At 40.1% G+C, this 25,447-nt stretch overlaps 12 protein-coding genes across 12 annotated transcripts; 4 read left to right on the forward strand and 8 right to left on the reverse strand. All coding sequences in view use genetic code 12, as the record gives it.

Moving 5' to 3' along the window:
- Nucleotides 1–384: 384 nt before the first annotated feature.
- Nucleotides 385–1,498, reverse strand: KGF57_002727 (uncharacterized protein; the record flags this gene model as incomplete). The annotated part of the gene is made up of 2 exons (XM_051752070.1): nt 385–504; nt 770–1,498. The coding sequence occupies 2 exons, from the start codon at nt 1,496–1,498 to the stop codon at nt 385–387; spliced, it is 849 nt and encodes a 282-aa protein (XP_051608961.1).
- Nucleotides 1,499–2,054: 556 nt separating this feature from the next.
- Nucleotides 2,055–3,158, forward strand: KGF57_002728 (uncharacterized protein; the record flags this gene model as incomplete). Its single annotated transcript, XM_051752072.1, has 1 exon — nt 2,055–3,158. One exon carries the CDS (start codon nt 2,055–2,057, stop codon nt 3,156–3,158), a length of 1,104 nt encoding a protein of 367 aa, XP_051608962.1.
- A 125-nt stretch (nt 3,159–3,283) lies between these two features.
- EGD2 (Egd2p) lies at nt 3,284–3,820 on the reverse strand (the record flags this gene model as incomplete). Its single annotated transcript, XM_051752073.1, has 1 exon — nt 3,284–3,820. One exon carries the CDS (start codon nt 3,818–3,820, stop codon nt 3,284–3,286), a length of 537 nt encoding a protein of 178 aa, XP_051608963.1.
- A 314-nt stretch (nt 3,821–4,134) lies between these two features.
- On the reverse strand, nt 4,135–4,647 carry KGF57_002730 (uncharacterized protein; the record flags this gene model as incomplete). Its single annotated transcript, XM_051752074.1, has 2 exons — nt 4,135–4,351; nt 4,628–4,647. 2 exons carry the CDS (start codon nt 4,645–4,647, stop codon nt 4,135–4,137), a joined length of 237 nt encoding a protein of 78 aa, XP_051608964.1.
- Nucleotides 4,648–5,929: 1,282 nt separating this feature from the next.
- On the forward strand, nt 5,930–10,489 carry KGF57_002731 (uncharacterized protein; the record flags this gene model as incomplete). The annotated part of the gene is made up of 1 exon (XM_051752075.1): nt 5,930–10,489. The coding sequence occupies one exon, from the start codon at nt 5,930–5,932 to the stop codon at nt 10,487–10,489; it is 4,560 nt and encodes a 1,519-aa protein (XP_051608965.1).
- Nucleotides 10,490–10,725: 236 nt separating this feature from the next.
- On the forward strand, nt 10,726–13,557 carry KGF57_002732 (cleavage polyadenylation factor subunit; the record flags this gene model as incomplete). Its single annotated transcript, XM_051752076.1, has 1 exon — nt 10,726–13,557. One exon carries the CDS (start codon nt 10,726–10,728, stop codon nt 13,555–13,557), a length of 2,832 nt encoding a protein of 943 aa, XP_051608966.1.
- A 92-nt stretch (nt 13,558–13,649) lies between these two features.
- On the reverse strand, nt 13,650–15,071 carry KGF57_002733 (mRNA splicing protein; the record flags this gene model as incomplete). Its single annotated transcript, XM_051752077.1, has 1 exon — nt 13,650–15,071. One exon carries the CDS (start codon nt 15,069–15,071, stop codon nt 13,650–13,652), a length of 1,422 nt encoding a protein of 473 aa, XP_051608967.1.
- A 240-nt stretch (nt 15,072–15,311) lies between these two features.
- Nucleotides 15,312–15,974, reverse strand: KGF57_002734 (S-adenosylmethionine-dependent methyltransferase; the record flags this gene model as incomplete). Its single annotated transcript, XM_051752078.1, has 1 exon — nt 15,312–15,974. The coding sequence occupies one exon, from the start codon at nt 15,972–15,974 to the stop codon at nt 15,312–15,314; it is 663 nt and encodes a 220-aa protein (XP_051608968.1).
- Nucleotides 15,975–16,142: 168 nt separating this feature from the next.
- Nucleotides 16,143–16,376, forward strand: RUB1 (NEDD8 family protein; the record flags this gene model as incomplete). Its single annotated transcript, XM_051752079.1, has 1 exon — nt 16,143–16,376. One exon carries the CDS (start codon nt 16,143–16,145, stop codon nt 16,374–16,376), a length of 234 nt encoding a protein of 77 aa, XP_051608969.1.
- A 107-nt stretch (nt 16,377–16,483) lies between these two features.
- On the reverse strand, nt 16,484–18,547 carry KGF57_002736 (uncharacterized protein; the record flags this gene model as incomplete). The annotated part of the gene is made up of 1 exon (XM_051752080.1): nt 16,484–18,547. The coding sequence occupies one exon, from the start codon at nt 18,545–18,547 to the stop codon at nt 16,484–16,486; it is 2,064 nt and encodes a 687-aa protein (XP_051608970.1).
- Nucleotides 18,548–19,061: 514 nt separating this feature from the next.
- KGF57_002737 (uncharacterized protein) lies at nt 19,062–19,346 on the reverse strand (the record flags this gene model as incomplete). The annotated part of the gene is made up of 1 exon (XM_051752081.1): nt 19,062–19,346. One exon carries the CDS (start codon nt 19,344–19,346, stop codon nt 19,062–19,064), a length of 285 nt encoding a protein of 94 aa, XP_051608971.1.
- An 878-nt stretch (nt 19,347–20,224) lies between these two features.
- KGF57_002738 (MET13) lies at nt 20,225–24,096 on the reverse strand (the record flags this gene model as incomplete). Its single annotated transcript, XM_051752083.1, has 4 exons — nt 20,225–22,057; nt 22,542–22,552; nt 22,923–23,999; nt 24,087–24,096. 4 exons carry the CDS (start codon nt 24,094–24,096, stop codon nt 20,225–20,227), a joined length of 2,931 nt encoding a protein of 976 aa, XP_051608972.1.
- Between the last annotated feature and the right edge of the window lie 1,351 nt (nt 24,097–25,447).

The following is a 25,447-nucleotide window of genomic DNA, read 5'->3' on the forward strand; positions in this document are numbered from 1 at the left end:
CCGCACACGTTTGGTCCAATGTGAGTCACTTCAATATGTCAAGAGGAGATGATTTGTGAATGGGGTTGAGGGTAATTATGTGGTTATGGAATTGAATTGGTGATGGTGATGAACCCAGTGGTTGGCTAGATCGTGTGTATTGTTTGTAGTATACAAATCCTTGTTTTACAAAGTGTTGATATTGAGATTTTGTAACGATATGTTTCTGTTTTTTTTTTTTGTTTTTTTTTTCCTTTACATGGAATAAGAGGTGCATTGGTCTTCAAACTATGTTTTCGGCTTCTCTTCAAGTGACATGAAGTAAATATAAAACCGAGTTAATAGGAGCAGTAAAAGCCCTACAAGGGAAGCCCTCTACAGCAAAATATGACTCAAAACGCAAATCTATATTTTGAAAAACAATAATGCTACAGCATTGCCAGACTGGAATCGCGGCCCAATTTGACCTTCACCACAAGTTTCTTCTTGCGCAATCTCTAATGCACCTTGTAGCGAGACCTCTTCCTATCTAGCTCCCTATGATGACTCTGGCTAGTCTATACAAAAGCAAAGCCATCAAACCAACCAAAAACATCACAATATAGGTCAAGGCATTCCCTAATGACCTCATGTGGTTGTCATCGGGAGTTTTTTCCTCATTTAGTGGAATGCTAACTACATGCTCTGAAGCCCGGTAGCAAACCTCTCTTCTTCTTATTAGATAGCAATCCCTCTCATCAATTGTGCGCTTGAGAATGGCCTTTCCTAGAAGTAAATTGGTGTAATGGACTAGCGAGGCCTCAAATGTGCAGAACGCTGTACGAAGTGTGACGGACTCTCGCTCAATGCTACTTGTCACTCTTTCAATCTCTAGTAACTGACGCCACACTGACGGTTCAAAACTGTATGGTATATTGTCGACAATCAAAGATACTTGGAAAAGCTCATCAGCAGACCTGAGTGACCGTATAATTGAACTCGTTTGTTGTTTCAAGTATGGAACCAACAATTTTTTCAAATTACTGAAAGATGTGAAGAATACTTCAATGCAGTGAAGAGTTTTATTGACAAACTCAAACGTGTGTAGTGTTGAATGCAAAATTAAATTCACCGACGGTCTTATGTTGTGTTCGTATGATTGGAGCTCAATTTGTCTGAAATTTGTACTCGTTGAGGAACCATTGGTGGCACCGCTCATGTTGTTATAGGTCGACTCATCCATAGTATCCTTACCAAATATATCATTGAAGTCGTTCTCCAACTGTAGGATATTATTCTTGCATTCGTTGGCCATGGTAGTTATGTCGTCATATTGGGGAATCTTTTTCAACAACGTGGAGTACACCGTCAACACGTCGGAGTACAAGTGTACAATCGTCTTCAAATTGATGAGATATTTGAGAACAGCATTGTTTAAACAGTATTTAAAGATTTGGGAGTTCTGTAGAAGTAGATCTTGATCCTCCTCTGTCAAATCTAGAGAGACTCTAATCTTCCGATCACCTATAGTGTATGGCATGATGAAAGGGTGTTGTTCTTGTGATTAGTTATAACTTTGTCACCATTGGTTTTATTGAGGTTTGAGGCGAAAATTAAAAAAAAAATAAAAATAATTAAAAAAAACATAAAAAAAAAAAGACGGAAGAGAGACAACGGCAAATGGGGAAGAGGGCAGTTGGCCCAAACATTGGTACGCTTACAGATGGTGTGTAGACACGGACAAATCACCTCTCTCTAGTAGAGCGGACAGTTATCTGTATCCCTAAACGCTGAGAAAAGCTTCTTTTTTTTTTTTTTTGCCAGATTGTCAGCTCGAAATTGCTGAAAAGTAATCAATAAATATTTGTATGCGACATTTGCTCACATCTCACTCATCGCGACATACCATTTGCTTGAGACATTTTTGAATGACGCAACTAAAATGGAGATTACGCGACACACATTCGCACACAGGCGCAATCATTGCATCCACCAGAGCCAAATTCCATTCTCAACTCCGTAGCGTTTTTAAACATAATTGACATATACAACCCAGTACCCACCATACCACCACCCCTTACACATTCTTTTTAACTATGGGAGTATTTGATATCTTCAGTAGCAAACACGGATTCGACCCAACTAAATTTGAAAAGGAGTTTAGTCAGTTGACAGCAAACATCAACAAAACCAAACAGCAATTGGCAAGATTAACCCAAAGGAAACGAAGTTTGAATGCTAGACTAGAAGCATTTGTGTCAATTGGCTATGTGCTAATCTTTATGTACTGCTACTTTTCCATCCCCAATGACGTTCGTGCTACAAACCGTGTACAGAAATTCATAAAGGGACAATCTAAGCAAAACATCTATGTTCTTATAATCTATCCTTTGGCTTCGATTTTGGTCATCAAGATCATCAACTATGTTTTCAATTATCTTATCAATCGCCAGGACCGGTATTTGTCCAAGTTGCAAACTCAACACAAGGCCAAAATGGATGAATTGAAAAAGATTACAAACTTTAACGCCACAAACGAATTGATCAACAAGTATGGTGAAAAGCAAGTACCGCAGCAGATTCCTCAACAACTTCAAAAGGGAGTTGCTGCCGGAAAGAAGAAGAACAACGACAAGCAAGAGAAGTTGAGGGCCCAAGCTTTGAAAGAGTTGCACTTGAACGATAAGCAACTTTCCTCAAACCAAAAGGCCACTCCTGTCAAGAACCGGGAAAATGCAGTAAAAGCAGAATCTACACAAGTACCATCTTCGCACCCACGCACATTTCAAGATCGATTATTGGACTTGTTTGTAGGTTCAGATAACTCTGAATCAGTGGAGCAACGATATGCTTTAATTTGCTCGCATTGTTTTGCCCATAATGGATTGGCACCACCTCATTGTGAGGATCCTCTGTTGGTGAAGTACCAATGCTGGAGATGTGGTGCGTTGAATGGGAAAGGAATGTTGTTTGGCCATTCCAGTCAAGATCAGCAAAAGCTGGATGGTACTGTGGAGGAGAAGCCATTGCAAAGGAGCATACCTGAACCTGATGAGCTTTCTGTTGGAAACGATGAAAAGGAAGTTGCTACACTGGAGAAATTAGCCGACGCTGACCCCTCCTCCCTTCTGAGAACGAATGCTTCCGCTGTCACTACTCTGGAATCTCCAACTTCAAATATTGAGGACTCAAACCAATAGCTTATAAAACCTGCAATCAGTATGTCTTTCTTCGATGCCTTATATAAGTAGAGCTACTAATAAACGTACCCTTTTAAGATTCAGTGGATAAAATTATATATATTTAACCTCTATACACAGTTTCCTTAAGACAATTCCATAAGTGCATTGACCATGTCACCATTGTGGTTCTTCAAAGCCTTGACTGCTTTGGCTCTAGAGACGTGAGTTTGTTCGACAATCAAAGCAATATCTTTTGGATCAAACTCAGATTCGTCAACTTCTTCATCGTCATCTTCAACTTCCTCAACCTTGTTTTCAGCCAAGCTTGCTTTTTCCATATCAGCAGTGATGGCTTCTGGTGACTTGTCTTCGGTAGCAGTAGCAGCAGCATTGGACAAAGCATCTTGTTGGGCTTGTTGGGCTTGAGCTTCAGCAATTCTTTGGTTCATGTCGTCGACCTTAGCTTCACCGAAAACAACATAAGTACCAGCGGCTGATCTGTAGACATCTGGGCTGTCAATGGCGTAAATCAAGTTACCTCTTTGTTTGAAAGTGACTCTGGAAATACCTTTGATTTGTTTCAAGTTCAACTTCTTGATCAATTCTCTGGCTTTCTTTTCGTTTTTGTTTGAGATGATGTTGACATCAGCACCTTGTGGAATTTCTTCAGTAGCAGACATTGTATAATTGGTAAACTATATGGGGTTATGCAGGGAGGGGAGTGTCCTATATACTTCCAAATTGAAAAATTTATCCCTGCAATTTTCCAAAGTCGACGAAAAAGCGAAGCGAAACATAATTGCGGTAGTGTTACTTGGCTAAAAAAATAAAAAAAGTCCATAGGTGAAAATTTTTTTTCACTTTTTCCCTTGTCTTCCTTCACCTTGCGCACACGACCTCTATGATTTGCAACGCTATAAAAGGGCGATTGATCCATCAAATTTTTTTTACAATTTTTTACCCTTTTTCTTTTTCTTTTCTCTGTCGACGTACTTCATAGGATCATTTCTATAGTAGACGTCCCTCTTTGACTCTTCAAAAGAGCCACTGAATCCAACTTGGATGATGAGGTCTTTGTCTCCAGTCCATAAAGTGAGAAATAATTTTGCTTGACTATGGCTTTCCATAGCCTAGTCATCAATTTGTTTGCCTCGTCAATCACTGAAATATCTAATTTCGGTGTAGAGGAGCGATGATCTTGGTCCCATTTCCTTATACCTTTTCGGAGGGAATTGATTTGGGGTGGACTGTAGACTGACTGACAAGTTAACAAGAAACAAGCAAATAGTGTGTGGTGTGTGGTGTGTGAAGTGGCGGCGTGTTATCGCTTTTCAACTTGCACTGAACGTAGAGGATTACTCAACAACTTTTACATTGTTTTTTTTTGCGATGAGTTTGTTGTGTTGCCATACCCTATTTCTTTTCCACCCCCAAAGAATATCTATGAAAATCTCTTTCTTCATCGCGATGCGAATGGTAGCGCATACTGCAATAGATGAGAGCTCATAACTTACTTATGGAGGCGAAGGTCCCAGCGTGTGCCGAGTGTGACACTCAGACTAGTGAAGTCTCTAGTACATATATCACTCGGTAGTGTTGTTGTATACTCATCGGTTTACCCTACTACTTGTCTATGATATATTACTCTTCAATCTCCTGTGAGGGATTATTCTGTGCTGATTTTACGGCCGGATGTAAAAAAGGCAAAAAATATATATAAAGAGTCTTCTCCGAAGCACAAATGTGCCCGAATAAATTAAGTTGTAAATTACTAGATAGTTGTTAGAGAACGACTTACATCTCTTAGTAATGGCTTTGCTTTTCTCTCTCTGTCTCTCTCTCTCTGTCTCTCTCTCTCTCTCTCTATACCCCAAAAGGCTCTTGTACGATCCCACTAAAGTAATTCAACTTCATACAAGCTCTTTCTGCATGCTCTCTCTTTTTTCAACTACATCCGTCCGAGTTTTAACGCCGAACAATATTCCGAACAATCAATTACGGGCGCATATCTCTTCCCTATGAAATATTGCGTATTTGCGTTATAGAAGATCGCAGTTCTAGGTGAAATGAGTACGGCATTGTTGGTTTCACCTGGAACTGTGATTTCTCACAACTCTTGAGCTTGCTCTATAACTGCAAAATTTTTGCTTTATTCTGATGAATATATTTTCTTGTAAAATTTAAAGTTAGGTTTGTTTGTTTTTTTATTGATATCCTCCTTTACAATTGATTAGCACCAAACTTTATTTCCATCGCTTACAAAAAACCTTCTGTCCAAGTGGATGGTGGAAAGAAGTAGAGGTTTATCCACGTGGGTGATACATTACCAAGTATTACAGAATCTTGAATCTTGGGGATCTGATTAATCTCATTTTCGGAAAAGAGGATGGATATCTCAATTGGTTACAAAACTTTGTTCCGAAGCAAAAAAAAAAAAACAAATACAAAGAAAAAGAAGAAGAAGAAGAAGAAAAAGAAGAAGAAGAAAAAGAAGTGAGGAAAATAAAGACAGAGACAAATCTTACAAATATCGCAGTCATTTATAATCAACAACAACAACAACAACAACAACATCTGCTCTCCCCCTTCTTGTCAACAACAGCAAAGATCTTTAACCCACTGACTGTTGAGTCATATTGTGTCCCTAACTACCAATAATCAAGACCAAGAACAGTGACAACACCAAGAAGAACCACTACGGTACAACTTTATACAACCTTTACCTTCCGCCCCCCTCATCCCCCTCCTCTTAGACTAAAACACTGAAGGCACCCAGAGCATTCATTGCCATGGCTGACCTTCACGAAAACTCCCCCAATACATCCTTCAAAGAAGAAACGGGCAAGAATTCTAAAGAGGTGGACTCTTCGTCCGGATCTCACAATGACGGCAGTGTAAACGCAAAGCAATCTAACAGATCTTCAGCCCAAGATTTCCTCAATGCCCGTCCACCAACTTTCAAAGACAGGATACAGAGATTCTTTTACTATAGAGGACTAGGCGACAGGCCAGAATATTTACAAGAGATCTACAACAATATCCCGCGGACTATATATTTCAACTACGATTTGCCGGCAGATATGAAAGATAGTGATGGACATCCTATTCTCGAATACCCTAGAAACAAAATAAGAACTACAAAATATACCCCCCTTTCGTTCTTGCCCAAGAATTTGCTTTTGCAGTTTACTAATGTTGCCAATACCTACTTTTTAATCTTGGTGATTTTGAGTGCTTTCCAACTTTTTGGAGTGCCGTCACCTGGTTTAGCCGCAGTCCCCTTGATTGTTATTGTTTGTATCACGGCAGCCAAGGATGCATTCGAAGATTATAGAAGAGTGGTAAGCGATCTTGAATTGAATAATAGCCCGATACATTTACTATGTGGGGTCAAAAATCCAAATGTCGAAAAGGACTTTGTTGGACCGTACAGAAGGTTCAAAAAGGCATGTACGCGAGCAACCATAAAAACCTTCAAGGCTATCAGAAAAGCTTGTATATATGTCTTTGGAAACAAGCGTCAAAAGCAGGATTTCATTCGCGAACAAGCTTACCAGGAAGACCTAGCTTTGCACAGGGTTAGTACGGTGGTTTCAGATTACTCGTATCACTCGCAACATCCCACTAGTGTACGGTCTCCAAGAAACAGCACATATTCTCCAAGAATGAGCACCCAGTCGAGAAATAGAAAGTCCGCGCAGTCGAGGCACCCACCAACAAAAGCTCTTGCGAACTCGTTACTCAATCCTGTATTGAAGGAAGAAAATGCCCAACATCCCGAGATGAATAGAGCTTCCTTTAAGAATAGATATTGGAAGGATGTGAATGTTGGAGACATGATTAGAATCAGGGCAGATGAAGAAGTACCTGCTGATGTTGTGATTATTTCAGCTTCAGATGCGGAAGGAAATTGTTATGTTGAGACCAAAAATTTGGATGGCGAAACAAATCTCAAAACAAGAACTGCTCTAAAATGTGGAGGAAACAATAACTTGAAGCACTCTGATGATTTGAGTGATACCAAATTCTGGTTAGAGTGTGATTCACCAAACCCAGACCTATATTCATTCAGGGGAACTATTCACTATGAAAATTTTGATGATGATGGAAATTTGGTCAACCCTGACGAAAAAGAAGTCATAACTCCAGAAAATGTCCTTTTGAGAGGCTGCATTTTGAGAAATACCAAATGGGCAATCGGGCTTTGTGTGTATACTGGACGCGAGACAAAGATTATGTTGAATGCTGGTATCACTCCAACAAAAGTCTCGCGTATTTCTCGAGAATTAAATTTGTCCGTTATTATCAACTTTGTGTTGTTATTCGTCTTGTGCTTCATTTCTGGGGTGGTTAATGGTCTATTTTACCGAGTGCATGATAACTCCTGGGTTTATTTCGACTGGCACCCGTATGGATCAGGTCCAGCAGCACGAGGTGTGATTGCTTTTTTCGTTGCTTTAATCATCTACCAATCGTTGGTACCCATCTCATTATACATTTCCATTGAAATCATCAAAACCTTACAAGCATTTTTTATTCACTCCGATGTCAAGATGTACTACTCAAAGTTGGATTTTCCATGTATTCCAAAAGCATGGAACATTTCTGATGATTTGGGCCAAATTGAATATGTGTTTAGTGACAAAACCGGTACCTTGACGCAAAACGTGATGGAGTTTAGGAAATACACCATAAACGGGAAATCATATGGTTTGGCATATACAGAGGCAAAGCAAGGGTTGGACAAAAGGCAGGGATTGGATGTGGTGGAGGAAAGTGTAAAGTGGAAAAAGATAATATCTGACGATAGACAGTTGATGTTGGATAATTTGCACAAGCTCTCAAACAACGATCAGCTACGTGATGACAATGTTGCCTTTGTCTCAAATCAGTACGTTGAAGATACCCTATTAGCTGATCCCAATGACCCGCAACGAATTGCCAATGAAAAATTCATGTTTGCGTTGGCGTTATGTCATACCGTGGTGACGGAGCAAAATAGGGATGATCCCGAGTTGCGTGACTTCAAAGCAGAGTCCCCCGATGAAGCCGCTTTGGTGTCGGTTGCTAGAGATATGGGAATTGTTTTTAAAACCAAGTTGAGACAATCTTTGTTACTACTGGTGTATGGGAAAGATGAAGAATTTCAAGTACTCAATACAATCCCATTCACTTCTGCAAGGAAAAGGATGTCTTGCATTGTTAAAGCTCCAAATGGAGAAATCACATTGTATACAAAGGGAGCTGATAGTGTTATATTCCAAAGATTAGACCCTGAAAGAAACTCGCATGATTTGGTGAGCAAAACTGCTTTGTATCTCGAAGATTACGCAAACGAAGGTTTACGTACATTATGTATTGCATCGAGGCAACTTGATCCAAATCAATACGAGAACTGGGCTCAAAGATACCACGAAGCTATCGTTTCCATCGACGATAATAGAGAGGATTTGATTGACGAGTTAAACGATGCCATTGAGACAGACTTGATTTTGTTGGGCGGTACAGCCATTGAAGATAGGTTGCAAGCGGGTGTACCTGACTCTATAGCCATCTTGGGACAAGCAGGTATCAAATTATGGGTTCTTACTGGAGACAGGATTGAAACTGCCATCAATATCGGGTTTTCATGTGACTTGTTAGAGAGTAACATGAAGCTTTTGGTTGTGCGACCAGATGAAAATAACCCTACAAATGTGGAATACATTGACGAATTGATCACAAAGCACTTGTCAGAAAATTTTCAAATTGACGCGTCAAGCTCGGAAACTATCGAACCGTTGATCACGGAAGCCAGGAAAGATCACTCTCCTCCAAGTTCGAAATTTGCATTGATCATTGATGGTGCTGCTTTGGGGCTCATTTTCCAAGATTCGGACGATTCTACGAATGCCAATATGGAATTGCTCAAGGATAAGTTCTTGTTATTGGGAAAGCAATGTAAATCAGTTATGTGCTGTCGTGTATCTCCAGCTCAAAAGGCTGACGTTGTGCGTATTGTAAAGAATCGTTTGAAAGTTATGACTTTGGCAATAGGTGATGGGGCAAATGATGTTGCCATGATCCAAACTGCCAATATCGGTGTTGGTATTGCTGGTGAAGAAGGTCGTCAAGCTGCTAACTCCTCAGACTATGCACTTGGTCAGTTTAGGTTCTTAACGAGGTTGTTACTTGTTCATGGTAGATGGTCATACAAACGGTTGGCGGAAATGGTGCCATGTTTTTTTTACAAGAATGTTGTGTTTTCGTTTACGTTTTTCTGGTATGGAATTTACAACAACTACGATGGGTCCTATCTTTACGAGTATACCTATCTTATGTTTTACAACTTGGCATTCACCTCGTTGCCGGTTATTGTGATGGGAGTTTTGGACCAAGATGTGTCGGACACTGTTTCGTTATTGGTGCCCCAATTGTACATTAACGGAATTTTGAGTCAAGATTGGTCACAGTACAAGTTTGTGATGTACATGATTGATGGATTGTACCAGTCTGTTATCTCATTCTATTTCCCGTTTTTGTTGTTTTACAAAGCATTTCAAAACCCACAAGGGATGACCATTGACCACAGATTTTATGTTGGTATTGTTGCCGCATGTATCTCAGTTACAGCATGTGACCTCTACGTGTTGTTGCGTCAATATCGCTGGGACTGGCTTACATTGTTGATTGATGGTATTTCCATTCTTCTTGTTTACTTTTGGACTGGTGTGTGGAGTGTCAACAAGAACTATTCTGGAGAGTTTTATCGTGCTGGTGCTCAAACATTAGGGACTTTGGGAGTTTGGTGTTGTATTTTTGTAGCTGTGATTGCTTGTTTACTACCCAGATTCACCATTGACTTTTTGCGTACAAATTTCAAACCCACAGACGTTGATATAATAAGAGAACAAGTTCGTCAAGGTAAATATGATGATTATCCTGAGGGATATGATCCAACTGACGCAGAGGATGTTGAGAGACACAGATTGCTCACCGAAATCATCAAACAAGATCCCGAGTTGTTTGATAAGATGGAGAAGGAGTACGAGGAGGAAAAACTCGATCATGAGAATAAACTTGAACGAACTTTCAAGTCAATAAAGAGAAAGACCACTATATCTGGCTCGAGGTCGCGGAAGAACTCTCAAAGGCTAAGAAAGAATACTATCAACAACCAGTTCCACAAACCGATTTCAATTGAAGAGTTGAGACAGCAAATGATTCAGACTGGCGAGTACAACACTGCAAGAAATACGTTGGAGAGAATCAGTACATCTCATGCAGTGCCGGGATTGACTCAAGCTGAAACTTTAATGTCATACCATACTAGAAACAGTATAAGCTTGAATCGTGGTCAAGCTGTATAAGAGTGGTACCATGTGAGGGTATCCTTGTTTCAATTTACTTTTCGTTCTTTTCTTTCCGTTGTATATTATTGTATTAATTTATTTGCATTTGTATGTTGCATTGTGAGAGTGTTTTTTTTTTTTTTCTTCTCTTCTCTCTGTCTCTGTCTATGTCTCTGTTTCTTTTGTTGATGAATTATCGAAATTTCTTCAGACACACACTATTTTCTCCGTAATTTATTCCCTGAACTAACTTCATGTTCACGTTCTGCCTATTAACTCCAGGTCCAAACGATCACGCGTTCAAGGCGTCGCTCTTGACATTTGATAATGAACAGCGAATATTAGCGGACCCGTCATGGAATGGTATTGATCCGAAAGCAGCTCGATTTATGGAATCGCATTTACAACAAACGAATGCAATCATCATATCACATTCAACAAATGAATTCATCAGCGGATACATTCTTCTTTGCATAACATTTCCAAGTATTATGTCAAATATCCCAGTTTATTCGACATTGCCTGTTAACCAATTGGGTAGAATATCAACAGTGGAATACTATCGATCTCTGGGTATCCTCGGTCCACTATTGTCGAATCTTGTGGAGTTGGATGAGATTGATAATTGGTTCGACAAGTTTAATATCGTAAAGTATCAACAAAATGTTACCATTTGTGATCGAAAGATTACAATGACACCTTACAATTCAGGGCACTCATTGGGTGGGACTTTTTGGTTGTTGGTGAAGAAAATTGATCGTATCATTTATGCACCAAGCTGGAACCACTCGAAGGACGCCTTTTTGAACAGTGCAAACTTTATAAACGCAACGCTGGGTAATCCACATTTGTCCTTGCTTCGCCCAACAGCGTTCATCACTGCCACGGACTTGGGATCTGCAATGTCACATAAGAAACGGTGCGAGAAGTTTTTGCAATTGGTCGATGCCACTTTGGCCAATGGTGGCTCGGCTGTAATTCCAACATCCATCTCCGGGCGATTTTTGGAAGTTTTCCACTTGGTTGATGAACACTTGAAAGGTGCGCCCATTCCAGTTTACTTTCTATCTTATTCGGGAACTAAGATATTGAGCTATGCATCTAGTTTGATGGATTGGATGTCCCTGGGTTTCAGCAATACGTGGAACAGTGATGGTGGTAACAACAGTCTACTACCTTTCAATCCTAGTAAAGTGGATTTACTATTGGACCCTTTGGAATTGTCCAAGACACCAGGGTCCAAAATCATTTTTTGTGCAGGCTTGGATTTGAAAAATGGTGATCTTTCAAGTAAAGTTTTTCTGTACTTATGTAACGATGAAAGAACAACTGTTATATTGACCGAAAAGCCACCAGCAGCAGCAGCCACCAACAGTGTAGAAAACGGTATGGGACTCAGCACCGATTTGTATCATGAATGGGTCAGATTGTCCAAGGAGAGGACTGGAAAGGTTGTTGATGGTACCCCTGTACCGTTGGAAAAAATTATCAACTTAAATAGTTGGGTCCAAGAAGAGGAAGCCAATGGTCCCGAGGCAGCTGATTTTGTCAAGAAGATTACCCAAAAGAGAAAAGAGAAGTTAATGGCGAAAGTCAGAGACCAAAAGAGACAAAACTTGTTGAGCACAGATGTGATAGATGTCGAGGACTCTTCGGACGATGATGAAGAGGAGAATGATGACGAGACGAGTGCAAAAGTTGGCGAAATATTTGATGAAAAAGTAAAGCAAGAAAAGACGCACGTGCCATCGACAAAGGAGGTTGACGATTTAATTCAACATGAGGCTTTTGTCATGGACAATGTGAAACAAAACTTTGAAAATCATTTACCAATTGATATCCGAGTTACTCATAAATTAAAACCCCGCCAAGCCACGTTCCCCTTCTTTCCTCCCAAAGTTACCTTTGATGACTACGGTCAAGTTATTGATGCAAAAGATTTTGAAAGAACTGACCAGATCTCCCACAACAAGATCATTATGGAAGGAAAGAGGAAATTTGACGAAAAGAAACAAAAGTGGAATAAGAATGACAAAACCGACAAGAAAAAGAATCAACAAATGAGTAAATTGACACCGCAGGAGCAAGTCAATCAGCAATTACTACAAAAGTATTTAGACACGTTATACAAACCTATGAAACGAGTTCAACCAGGACATAGAACTTCTTCCAGCACCCAATTGAGAGTGAGATGTGGGCTAGCGTTTGTTGATTTATCGGGACTAGTGGATTTACGTTCTTTAGGTATAATTGTGCAAGCAATCAAGCCGTACAATTTGATACTTTTACCTGACGAAAGAGCGAGCGATCAATCTGGACTTGATCAGGTTGAAAAGTTTTTCGAACAGCAGCAGAATGAGCAAACTGTTGAAAATACTAAAAAGCAGATTGTAAACTCTTCGAGATATTTATCTTTGTCAGCAATTCGTGATGGTCTCACCACTTCTACATCTCCACTTTCTAGTGGCAAGCTTAATGTTCTCGTTGCTCACGATGATCAACCTATCAAGATTGGAGTGGATTCCGAAAATGGTGTTATTGGATTGAGGAACTTTGAAATCAACTTGGACGATGCAGTGGTGTCCACCTTGAAATGGCAATCGGTTGGTGACAATTATAAAGTTGCCAAATTGTATGGTGAATTGGAGTTGATCAACGAGCAAGAATCGTCTCCAGAGCACAACTTGCACAAGAAGCGCAAGTTGTTGCAGGATTACATCAACTCAAACACCCAATTTTCATTGAAGCCACTTGAATCTGAGCAAGCTCTTTTCAAGCAAAGCAATGCCAATCTTTTGGCAACGACAAATGATCCAAAAATGTTGACGATGATTTCAAATGCACCCAAATTAGCTATTGGTAATATTCGGCTACCAGATTTGAAAAAGAAATTGACCTCGCTTAACTTGAATGCAGAGTTCAAGGGAGAAGGTACATTAGTTGTTGATGATGCCTTGGCAATCCGGAAAATAGCCTACGGTTCGTTGGAGAGCGACGACAGCGGTGACATTGTCATTGATGGAAATGCAGGACCATTGTATTATACAGTCAAGGAATGTATTAAAGAGATGTTGGCATATGTATAGATAAAAAGACTAAAAGATATCATCGCCATATTCATTTATTGTGTATGTCGTTGGCAATTCCTGCAAACATGTAAACCTAGTAATCTCAACACTTATTCTGAAGGAGGTGGTGGTGGCCGAGAATGTGGAGTTGGTGGAGCTGGTGGAGCTGGTTGAGCTGGTGGAGCTGGTGGTGGAGGAGGCTTCGCTGATGTAGTCTTTTTGTTTATGGGTGGCGCTGGTGGCCCAGGTGGAGGAGGGGTCGGTTTCAGCACCGGAGGCGGAGGTGGTTTGCTTGTTTGTTTGGCCAGTATATGAGGCATTGGTGGCAAGTGTGAATCACGTTTGGTTGATATCGTTGGCGGAGGCGGCGGAAGATTGCCTGTACTTGATATTGTAGGTGGTGGAGGTAGATGACTGGAGGAGGGGACAGATGGAGGAAGCACTGGAGTATTGGGTCCACGAGCATCCGCACTTTGCCATGGAGGCAAGGGCATCTCTGTTCTTTGTCTCTTCGATGCTTGTTCGGGCAGTTCGTGGTTTGCGTTTGGATGTGGAGTGTAAGAGTCCATGCCCCGACGATGTTGATCTCCACCATGTTGTGATTTCTGATTACAATCCCTTGCATAATGACCAACTTTGCCACATATCTTACAGACAATCTTTGTAATATCGAATGACCGCTGCTGTCTCCTTTGATAAGCTTCAGGATCAAATGGCTTTGTTTCTCGTAGTGTACCATTCAAAACAGCCAACTCTTTCAATTGCTCCCGCTTTAGCTCATTTTGACCCACGGGGGAGAAAACCAATTTTTCAATAACCTCATTAGCTAATTTAACGGCCTTGGCAATCTTTTGTTGTGAATCAGAAGTGATCAAAACGTGCAAGTCGTCTTCAACAGAGTCCGTACCAGTTGATGATTGATCTTCAATTGCCATTTGTGTAGATTTACCCTCCTTGACGGAACCCTTGCCACGAATCTGAAGGCGCGCCCCACTTTCATCTTGTAGCCTTTTCAATGTTCTACCTCTAGGCCCAATCAAAAACCCAACAAAATTGATATCCGGGTAGTCCTTAACAGGAATGTACAATTTTTCAAACGTCTTTGAAGGCTTGCGGTAATCAGATGGAGCACTATAGTTTTTGATGTTTGATGCAGCCAACTCAACTAGTTCGTGTCTCTCCTTCTCCAAAGCCTCTCGCACACGTTGCTCTCTGGTGTTGATTCTATTTCCTTGCTTGTCATACTTTGGTGGTGGTGACGGGTCTCTTTTGTAGTGGCTTCCCGGTTCAGCATGCGATGATGGTAGAAATTCAAGTAACAGCCTGTGTTGTTGCTGTGATTTTCTTAGCAAATCGGAAATTTCTTCTATCCTAAACACTTGTTGGTACGCATCGAGTTGTTCTTGAGTCAAATGCCCGGTGATGACAGTTTCAAGCTTAACGTGGCTGAACTGTTTGGACCTTGTGGGTTTCCCAGACCATAGGGTCTCCCTCTGGTTTGGGCTCACTTCTGACCTACCTCTGATGGACATTAGAGCAGTATTGTTGTGTGTGTGTGCTGTGTGATACTCTCGATACCTCTTCCCATCTTTTTTCTTTTTTGTATTTTTATTGTCACAATTTTTATATTTTGAGGGAAAGCTAAGTGAAAGATGAATGCTGAATACTATTTATACAAGCCATCGAGCGCTATACAGCAGCAAAAGCTACAGGGAGATATGCACTTTTTGAGTGCTAGGGTTTTGATCGATATATACCCACCTCCCCAAAAATCACAATCTACTAAACCGTAATATTGTCAACACTTCCCAACCGGCCTTCTTGCTGATTACAACGTCCACCTTCCAACCTCTATCTGTCATTTCGTTGGCCACCTTATCGGGGTTATTTCTAGCGCAAAATAAGATGTACGCGACACCGTCAGTGCTCAATATCCTTTCCAAATTATTCAAAACCTTCCAGGTGACAATCATTCCATCTTCACCCCCCAACAATGCCAAATCTAGCCATTTCGAATCCTCGTCGGTGACAGGTATATCGGGTACTTCAGATGCTGGTACGTAGGGCGGATTGAATATCAACGTGTCAATGATGTTCAGCCGTATCGCCGATGTTAGATCCATTTGTGACGAATCAACAAGATGAGCTTGGGTTGGACAGTTGTTTCGAACAGTTTGTAGGACGCTTTTGCACGCATTAGGATTCACATCTGTAGCTATATATATGCCATCTTTTAGTATATGTTGTAGTAGAAATGTGGTAAGTATTCCGGATCCAGTACCAATTTCAGTGATGATTGGCACCTTGTTCTTCTTGAATTTGGTCTCGAGATAATCCCTCTCTTGCTCGAAACAGTCTAGTAAGTAGAACGAATCCTCAGATGGTTCATAGACCTTGTCATAATCTATATCCTTGGTAATTGGAGTTGATAGCATCAGGTACAATCAACTGAATAGATCGATGGGCTTCCTCCCAATAGTCGCCTAAAAATCAGGGAAAGAAAAAAAAGAAAAAAATATGTGTGAACCTGGAACCAAAAGTGCCACATTTCTTACTCATCTATCAGTACACACACATTGAATAACTCCCCCCCTCCCCCCTCAATGAAAGTGAAAGTGAAAACATTAACAGGCAGGGATATACCGGTTGATGTGGAGCCTCAAGACAAGATAATAAGAATCAAGGAAATGATGGAGGAAAAAGAGGGTATATCTCCAGCACAACAACGATTAATCTTCAACGGTTCACAATTAGATGATGACAAAACTATACAGGATTCCGGGATAAATGCAGGAGCTTCTTTACATTTGGTATTGACCTTAAGAGGCGGGAATTAGAATCAGGAAGAGCGGAAGGAATAATAGGGGGTAGAAAACATACATAAATACGTACTCCATCAATGAATATGTGTTTGTTCTTATTTTTTTTTTTAAAAAAAAGTAATTTATTGCTTGCTTTGGGCCCATTTTCTAGCATTCTCTAAAAACTTGTTAACAGAGGGTTTTGGCTGGGACAGAGGTTCTGGATCAGTATCATTCGGAAATTCCCACTCGTAATACTCTTCTTCAATTCCGTCCACTGTGCGCCTCTTTTTCACCCGTTTTGGTAATTTCTGCAGCACGGCAGCTACACTTTGCTCATTTCCATTGACCAACTCGTACTGATTCCAAGCTTCTAACACAGTCTTTCTTCCCTCGATGTCATTCACCTTTTTAAAATAAGTTACCGCTTCGTCAAATACAGCCCTGGTATTTTCAGTCTGTTCATCACCCACCTCAACTTCCAACATAGTATCATTAGACAGTAAAAAGCGCTCCAATTGCTCAGCTGTTGGTATCGTGGATTCAAATAATGCAAATGATATCCAGTTGTCTGTAGTAGGTTTTCCAGACACCAAATCTCTATACAATTTCCGTATCTCACCATAGTTCATTTCTTCAGCATAGAATGACACGGCCAAGCTAAACATTTCATTTTGGTCAAAAGATTGCGCGATTACTTCGTTCTTTGCCATTCCAGTTACAATTTGAAGCAATGACTCACATCTGGCTGTTTCACCAAGAAACTTCTCGAATTCCAAATACTCCTTCACAATCTCATTACAGGGCTGTCCGAACACCAAAGCAAATTCAAGCCATTTCTGAAATAACTGACGCACTCGGTCCCATTCACCAAGTTTCCTTTCTGTGGCTATATAATGCTTCAAAATGTTCCTTTTAGGTCCAATGTAGTTCATTTGCCCCAATGCTCTCCCCATCACTTTGCGAAAAATTGTCAATCCATCTTCAGGATTGTTTCTTAGTTCAAACTCAGCTAGCCCTATCCACACTTTGCCAGCAGTGAAGTTCTTGTGTGGAATAACTGCCAAACACTCATTCCACACTTTTCGAGCTGCATCTATATCTCCATTGTCAAATTCTTCCCAAAATGCAAACCGTATCCAAAGCATGATAAACTGTTTCCACTTGTCACTTTTGTATGCATCTTGCGGTGTGTTGAGACATGCACTTTCAAAAGCTTTCCGTATCTGAGTCATATCACGACTATGCTCAATAATGTCAATATAAGACCACCATGAGTCGAAGTTTGTCCCATCGTCTTCCACATCCTGCTTATACTTGAGCTTCCTTGTCAAGAGTATACTCTCTTCTATCGGGATTTTGTTCCCAACTAGTTTCTCAGTTTCGCTAATTGCATTGTATAATGCATATCGCAAGCTTGTGGCAAATCCAAACTTCGATTCGTCTGTCAACAACTTTCTTATCCCCATCACTCGATCGTATTCTATGCACTCCACCTCCCAAATCAACCACTCTGCCACTATTTCAGGAAGAGTTTCATCGATTTTTTCCACCAATGAATCCACAGCGGACTCAAATACCGCTCGTATATGTTCGACATCTTTTCTATTGTGATGTAATTCATAATTCACCCATTTGAGCCATACCGTGCCACTTGGATACTCAAGTAAATATCGCTGGAAAAGATTTCTCACATTTCCAACTTCATCATACCTAGATTCAAAGTGAATATATGCATCCCAGGCACTTTGGTCGGGGTGCCAAGTTAGCCACCGCTCAAAAATCTGTCTCACCATTGAGTAGTTTTTCAACATCTCCTCCGTTTGCACATACAAGAACCATAGCTTGTTAACTTTGGGCAAGACGGAAGTGGCTCTCTCCAACAAGTTACGTGCATGGTTAACGTTTTTATGTATCAACTCAAATTGGATATACTGAGTCCAAAATGGCACATGTTCAATATTCACGTCGAGTGCTCTTTCCATAATCGATCTTGCTCTTGCAAAGTCGTGATTATGGTCAAGTTCCCATCTCGCATACCGTAGCCATTGTCCATTATTTAGTCTATTCTTATTCAATTGTTGTTCAAATTCCTTCCGCTTTGTTTGTTGATAGAGGTGTAGCTCCTCCAAGTCTTGGATAGTCTGTTTGGGTCGCGCAAGTTTGGTAGTAGTGTCCTCAAATATGAGCTGGCGATTAGATTCCATCCTTGTTGGTGACGTAGTGTGTACGATTGTGTGTAGTCGCGATGTGCTCTTCTCGTTTTCGCGAAAGAGATTTTAAAGAGAGGGGGGGGTGGGGGTACCATTTCGCAACCAGTAGGATTACAAGTTGTTATAGAGAATTTTTAGCTAAGCCTAATGGAGTTTGTCAGAGACATAGTAAGATAGGCTACAGTACTAATGATGCAACTGATGTATTGCTGAGGACTGCTTTTTAAATGAAGATCAAGCAAGCACACGTAGTTTTCTGGCACGGAAATGAAACACACCACCAGGAGGAGCAACATGCACCATTCTAAAATAAATTGCTTCATAATAAACCGAGTCTTACAGCCAAATACTAGGACTCTCCATACCACTACAAGTCTCAAGACCATTTAAAAATTGCGATTTCTTTATTCATCCTCGAATCTATGTACTAAAACACCCCTCAGTACTGTCCAACCACTCATGCACGTCCCAATTCCTTCCAACTGATTCCATACAGTGCTGCTTCACATTAATCCTTCTTTATCAAGTTCAAATTCTCATAAACTTGATTCTCCTTCTTGTACAACTCATTAGCAGTGACACCCTTCCCACTCTTTGCATTCTCGTCAAGTTGATCCAACAACGTTCTTACTTTCTCCCTTTCCTTCAATCCATGTAAGCATTCATTATAATCTTCAAATTTAGGTAAACATTGTTTTTTCGATTTGGTGTCGGCTGATGTATGACACTCTACCAATAATTGGAATTCGTAAAAACATCTCCTCGTTCCTCCAAATCGTGAATATGGTTGCATTGTCGTAAAGTGGTATGTGGAATGTTCTGAGCTTCCTTCCCCCCTTTTTTTTTCTGCGTATGCTAGATGTAGAGATACTAGTTTGCTAGGTGGAAGATGTTTCTTGACGCTTAGCATTTTCATTTTTATTTTTTTTCATTGGTTAGAATACTCGATTTCTGACGCCACGCGCACGACCTACTTTGGCAGTCACCTATGGAAGGCACAGGTTTATTCGAGCATGTCTTGTGAGATTCTTCCGTGATGTCATCCGAGCTCTAGCAGCTGGCACATCCCTACACTTATTACAGGTTGTATAACGCTAGAAAAAACATCGTTGAAGATCTACTTTTAAAAGATTCTATAAAAAATACAAAAATGAGTAAAACAAACGCTTCAAACAAGCTATCGTTTTGGCATCCAACGTCTTTCAGACAAAGGAAGTAATTCTGTTATGAAGACACCCCAAAGCGAACTGATTGAAGACTCTTTTTTAAAATGGTTAATGGAAATGTGTGTACGTTATCAAAAAGCAATTGTTGAAATGAAAATTTTGAAGCTTCTTTTATGTAAAATGCAAATGTTGAATTAAAGCATGATGTTTCATGGGTGTGGTGCGTGTAAAATAGTTTTAAAAATTCGTTGAAAATTTCGTTAAATATGGTGGATTGATGTGAATAGTAAGTTGTTTTGGATGAATGAAAGGCCACATGATGAGAAAAAGACACTGATGTTGAAAGTTACCCTTTTCTTCTGTAGAAAACAACACCGACCTTGTTGAAGCGTCGGATCCTGTTTCCTAATTCACGTGTTTGTAATGGATAGTTGTGGCAAGGTTATAATAGATGAATTCGATGCTAGGCTGTGTGGTGTGCCACACACCTTCCCCCACTCTCCCTCTATGACAATTCAGGCAAGTTTAAATCATAAATCAAGTTGAACAAGGTGGAGTTCGAATCAATGAAATCGTTATTGACCAAATTGCACAAGACAAAGTCATGCCCAACGGTATTCATCAATTGACTAAAGTTTTTCAATTTGGTGTCATCACCAATATCCACCAAGTTTGAACTCAAGACATTATTCCATTCAGAAAATAAGCGATACACCTCATCTTTCCAAGCCAAGAACGAAGTTTGTTCTACAATGGTTGGCTGTAAGATTTCCTCTCCTGGGAAAACACCCCACGTGACAGCATTGATATCATCAGGTTTACAATTGGATTGCAATCTTCCTGACAAATCAACAGCATAGTAGGAAATAACGGCACTTGTAGCATCACCTTGAGATTTATTGAATTGTTGGATATGGCTCAACAATTTCTCAATTACATCTCTATGCCCAATGAATTCCAAGTACTGCTTTTGATAAACATATCCATTTTTGGGCCCCCATCCAAACACCTTTTCCGACGACTTGACCGAGTTCAATGCAGGCTGTGAGTTCATGGTCAATAATCCGCGTTTGTTCAAATTGATCAAATCGTCAATAATCACCTTGGTATCTTCACCAACAGCCCCATCAGACCATGGCAAGGATTTCAAGTCTCCAGACAAGTACGACACCACCAAATCACTCAATTGTTTCAAGTTTTGTGGAACACCCCATAACTCCAATGCCCTCTTTGGTGATTGCCTCAATAACTCTGATGCACAAAGATCAATGTCACCAAATGCAGGTGAACGAGAATCACCCCATCTACCGTTGGGGAACTCATCCCAAGTTGCCGTTCTTGAAATATACGAGTATTTTCTATTTTGCCAGAAAATAGGACGGATGGACTCTTTGGATCTTTCAGGATGTAATGATTTTCTCCAAGGTAATTCAGTACCACCAACAACTTCATGAGATTTGATGGCTTCAATGAGATTGAGTTTTTCTAAAGCCATGACTGTCGATTTCTCCAAATTCATGGTGTAGAAATGTAAATGGTTGACATAGCCCGAGTCAATAAGCTTTTTGCACATGTCACTAACCAATTCAGTTCCCTTTTCTCTAACCAAGTAGTCATCATCTTTGATAGGGTCCAAAGCGTCAAGGAAATGTTGCGGAATCTTGATTTGTGACCAGTTGGCTCTCCTTATAAACGCAGCATAAGTTGAGATTGGCATGATACCAGGAATAATTGGAATTTCGATACCAATCTTGCGTAATTTACCACACCATGAGATAAAATTATCAACGTCGTAAAACATTTGGGTGATGATGAAATCGGCGCCTTCATCACATTTTTCTTTCAAGTAATACAAGGTCTTTTCTTCATCCTCCTCCTCAGGTTGTCCTTCGGGGTAAGCAGCAACACCAATATTGAAGTGGTTACCATACTTTTTACGAATATATCTCACCAAATCTTTTGCATACTTGAAATCACCAGTTGACTCACTTCCATCCAATGGCGGATCTCCTCTCAACGCCAATATATTTTGACATCCTGACTTGTAAGCCTTGTCCAAAGCCTCATCAATCAACTCTACCTTCATGTTGGTGCATGTCAAATGCATACAAGTTTCCAAACCCAAGGTGCTTTGAGCGGTGTACACCATCTCATTAGTCAATGTTGATGATCTGCCTCCAGCGTTCCAAGTTATATCGATGAATATAGGGTTCAAGTCATACATTCTATCCATTCTGTCGTACAAGTTTTGTACACCTTGTGACGTCTTGGGGACGAAAAACTCAAATGAAAAAGTCGCTGGTGGTGGGTTGGATATACCGACATGTGCCTGATTTAGCTTGTCCGTGATCTTCATATCGAACTAGATGCTTTATGACTGATTTTGGAGTGTAAGTTAAAAGGACCGTGTTCGTTTTGAAGTTAGTGTTGAGTGAAACTAATGAAGCATCGTTTTAATTGAAAATTTTTGAACAGATTTAGATTAAAAAATTATTGTGAGAATGACGCACACAAAAGGGGGGTTGAAAATTGCGAGCACGTTGATTCCTAACAAAATTGCCGCCATCGGGACAGATTCCACATGCTTAGGAGAAGGAGAAACAGATTTCCAAGTACTACAGACTAGATCTATACGATAACATGAATAACTGGCATGGAAACGACATTGCTACTCTTGTTGAGACCAAATACTTCGTGGACGGTTCATAGTGGTTAATGTCCGCTTACCGCATTTCCACATTTGGACAAAGTTTGACTCAATAAACAAAAATTAGAAAAAAAAAAAAAAACAAAAAATAAAAAAAAGCAGAAAAATTCTTCACCTCCTTCAAGCCTAATACAAAAAATTCACGTGCTGACTTCGATATCCTAATAAGTTAGATGGATCATAGAATGTGCTACACTTTCCCCTCTCCCAGTGGTATAAGACACCCAACCCAGCGTAATTATCCTTCTATATTCCTCATAATTCAATATCGTCAATGTGAATCTTGTAATCACGGGGTATGATGCAAGAGAAGGTGTCATCTGCCACCAAACACAAACGCACAAAAGCAGAAGCACTTCAAGTATAATTTTATCTTTGTTTTTATAACCCAATGCAATTTTCAACCTCCCTTCCCCCACGTTTTATCTATTCCCCTCAATTATTTTGTCTAGTCTTTTCACAAAGGACCTAAATTGAGCCAGCTGACACTGCTTACTTATGAGTGCATTCAATTCAGTGTCAGTCAAGGACGCGAAATCTTTCAAGTCATTTATAGCTATCGATGGAATGGAGTCGGTTGCGGTCACATAATTATTGGACATTTCGCTCAATTTCTGAGAATTTTGAGTTGGTAACAGTTCTGTAAAGACTGGTACACTAGTTGGTTTGAGCGTCTGACTCAGTTGAGGAACTGCATAGACTTGGAGAGGAGGAGGAGCAAACTGGGGTTGTGTCGAAGCCTGGTATTCCTGACTTTGTTGAGACTGGTGCTGTTGGTGGGAAGAATTTTGTTGCCAGCTTGAAAGGGGCTGTTGAAAATGCAGCTGTTGCAAGGGCACTTGACTCTGTGGTTGTTGTAGTGGCAATTGGGAATAAGAAGCCATGGACTGAACAGCTTTCTGTGTGGGCTGCACTGGTTGAGAAGAGTAGTAATCATTAATGTTGGAAGGAAGGTGCATACAAATTGGAGTTCCCAAAAATTGAGTTGCTTGTTGTTGTTGTTGTTGTTGTTGCAAATGCGTTTGCTGCTCTTGTGAAAGTTGTGACGTTTCTGACTTTAACAAATGAAGCTTTTCTTGGATGCTTTGCTGTTGCTGCGGGTTATGGGTTTGAGCAACATCTATAGACCCAGCTGTCACAAGTTGCAGCAGGAATGAAGTACTATAGGAAGTTTCACCAGCCTGAGTGTTTCTTCCAATTTGACTAGATACATTATCTATGCACTCAATTTCTTCCCTAGTTTGACTTGCATTGGTGGACCAACTCTTGGAACACCTGGCATCAGTGTTAACCATGTTCATATTCTTGAACGGGCATTTCTTCAAAAATGAGTGACACTTTTCAAACTCAGCTTCATCAACAAGACTTATTTGAAACCTAAATAGTAAATTGCCATTACTCAAAATACATTGTTTGATGCCAACGTTTGTACTCTTTACCAAAATAGATGTTTTCACTTTGCCATTCATAAACAAAGTGTATTTGTCTAAAGTTGAACCCTTCCACAGCACAATCACCTCTATGTCGGTGTTGTCGTCGTTGTGTGCTGCTTCGATAAAAGTTATCGATAAGTCTGTGCGGTGGGGATGATGGCTCCAGACATTGTGATTAAATTTTGAAAACTTTCTTAAGTTAAAGTTGTGAATAACTGGTGTAATACTGGGTGGCATGCTGTGGGTGTGTGGGTGGCATATAGATATGGTTGTCACTTTCCTCACGATTTGCAACCAAAGTGTGAGACTTCTTCAACAATATTGAAGAGAGTTGAAAAAGAATTAGTAAAATGTATCAAAGAAAAAGCTACCAACATTACAATGAGTTAAGAGAACTTTATGATGTTATGATCGAAATAAAAACAGAAGCTGTTGAAGCATAGTGGTGGCTTTACGCTATTCTGTCCTTTACACACAGCTACTGCACTACTGTATAAGTTTGGACTATAGTATGCTAGTGATGGTTATTACGAAAGAGCTCAAAAATCTAGTGGCAGGGGGGGAGGTCTCCGCTCTCCGCCGCTTAAAGACCTTGCCAAACACAAACAAAGATACAAAAACCCCTAACAGAAAAGAGTGAAACGATATGCTCTCTGTTTTGTGTAAGTCTTTGTTGCTAAAAATACATCATACTACAAGCAGATCAAATCTATTTTCTTGTTAGACAAAATTGATTAATGGACAGATGATTTCAGTGTATAAGATTAGCAAATAACGTGACTTTCTTGATGAAATAAACAGGATTGACGCATGGACACGCGCATCCTCAAGCTTTGGAATCCTGGCCTCATGAAAGGGGGACAAGAGCGGAAATGGTGTGGGGACAAGGTTTGAATGATGAATGCATCTAGCAAAAATAAAAAAAGGCGCAGCGAAGGTAAACCCTTNAAGAGCGGAAATGGTGTGGGGACAAGGTTTGAATGATGAATGCATCTAGCAAAAAAAAAAAAAAGGCGCAGCGAAGGTAAACCCTTTCTGTATCAAATCAGTTTCAGTCTGTTAGTCAATCTGAGATTTCGGCTATAATTTACACTTCGGACCTAAGAATAAAATTGTCAACTTTGTAACGAAAAAAAAAAAAAAAGAAAAACAGAAATCAAGAGGCACAGAATAATAGACTAAAACCTACATTTGTGGTCATGATTTAAAATCTATCCACGTAAATCGGCTTGGCCTCGTGTGTAAAGTGATGCTTGTTTTCAATTTTTGTAAGCATCAGAAATGCCAATATTTCTTAACTATACTGAGCTTAGTCAGTAAGTGGTCATGAGAATTCCCAAATGCTAAGAAATCGGTAAAAGTGGCAAAGTCAAAAAAGAGAAAATAATAAATAGAAGACAACAAGCCTAGTATGACGTATTGTTTCCAACAGGAGCAACGCATAAGGAGCCAATATTTCAGAATCTCGATGTCCAAACTCTTCAAGCATAGTCCCCAATCAATGAATACGATCTTCCTGTTAGAGAGAGAGAGATGGATCTGTTATCTGTTAAAGAAGAGTAATAATGATTTTGTGTGTCGTAGGATT

This window comes from Candida theae, assembly GCF_024610275.1.
Source record: "Candida theae strain CBS 12239 chromosome Unknown scaffold4, whole genome shotgun sequence".
Classification (NCBI taxonomy): Eukaryota; Fungi; Ascomycota; class Pichiomycetes; order Serinales; family Debaryomycetaceae; genus Lodderomyces; species Lodderomyces theae.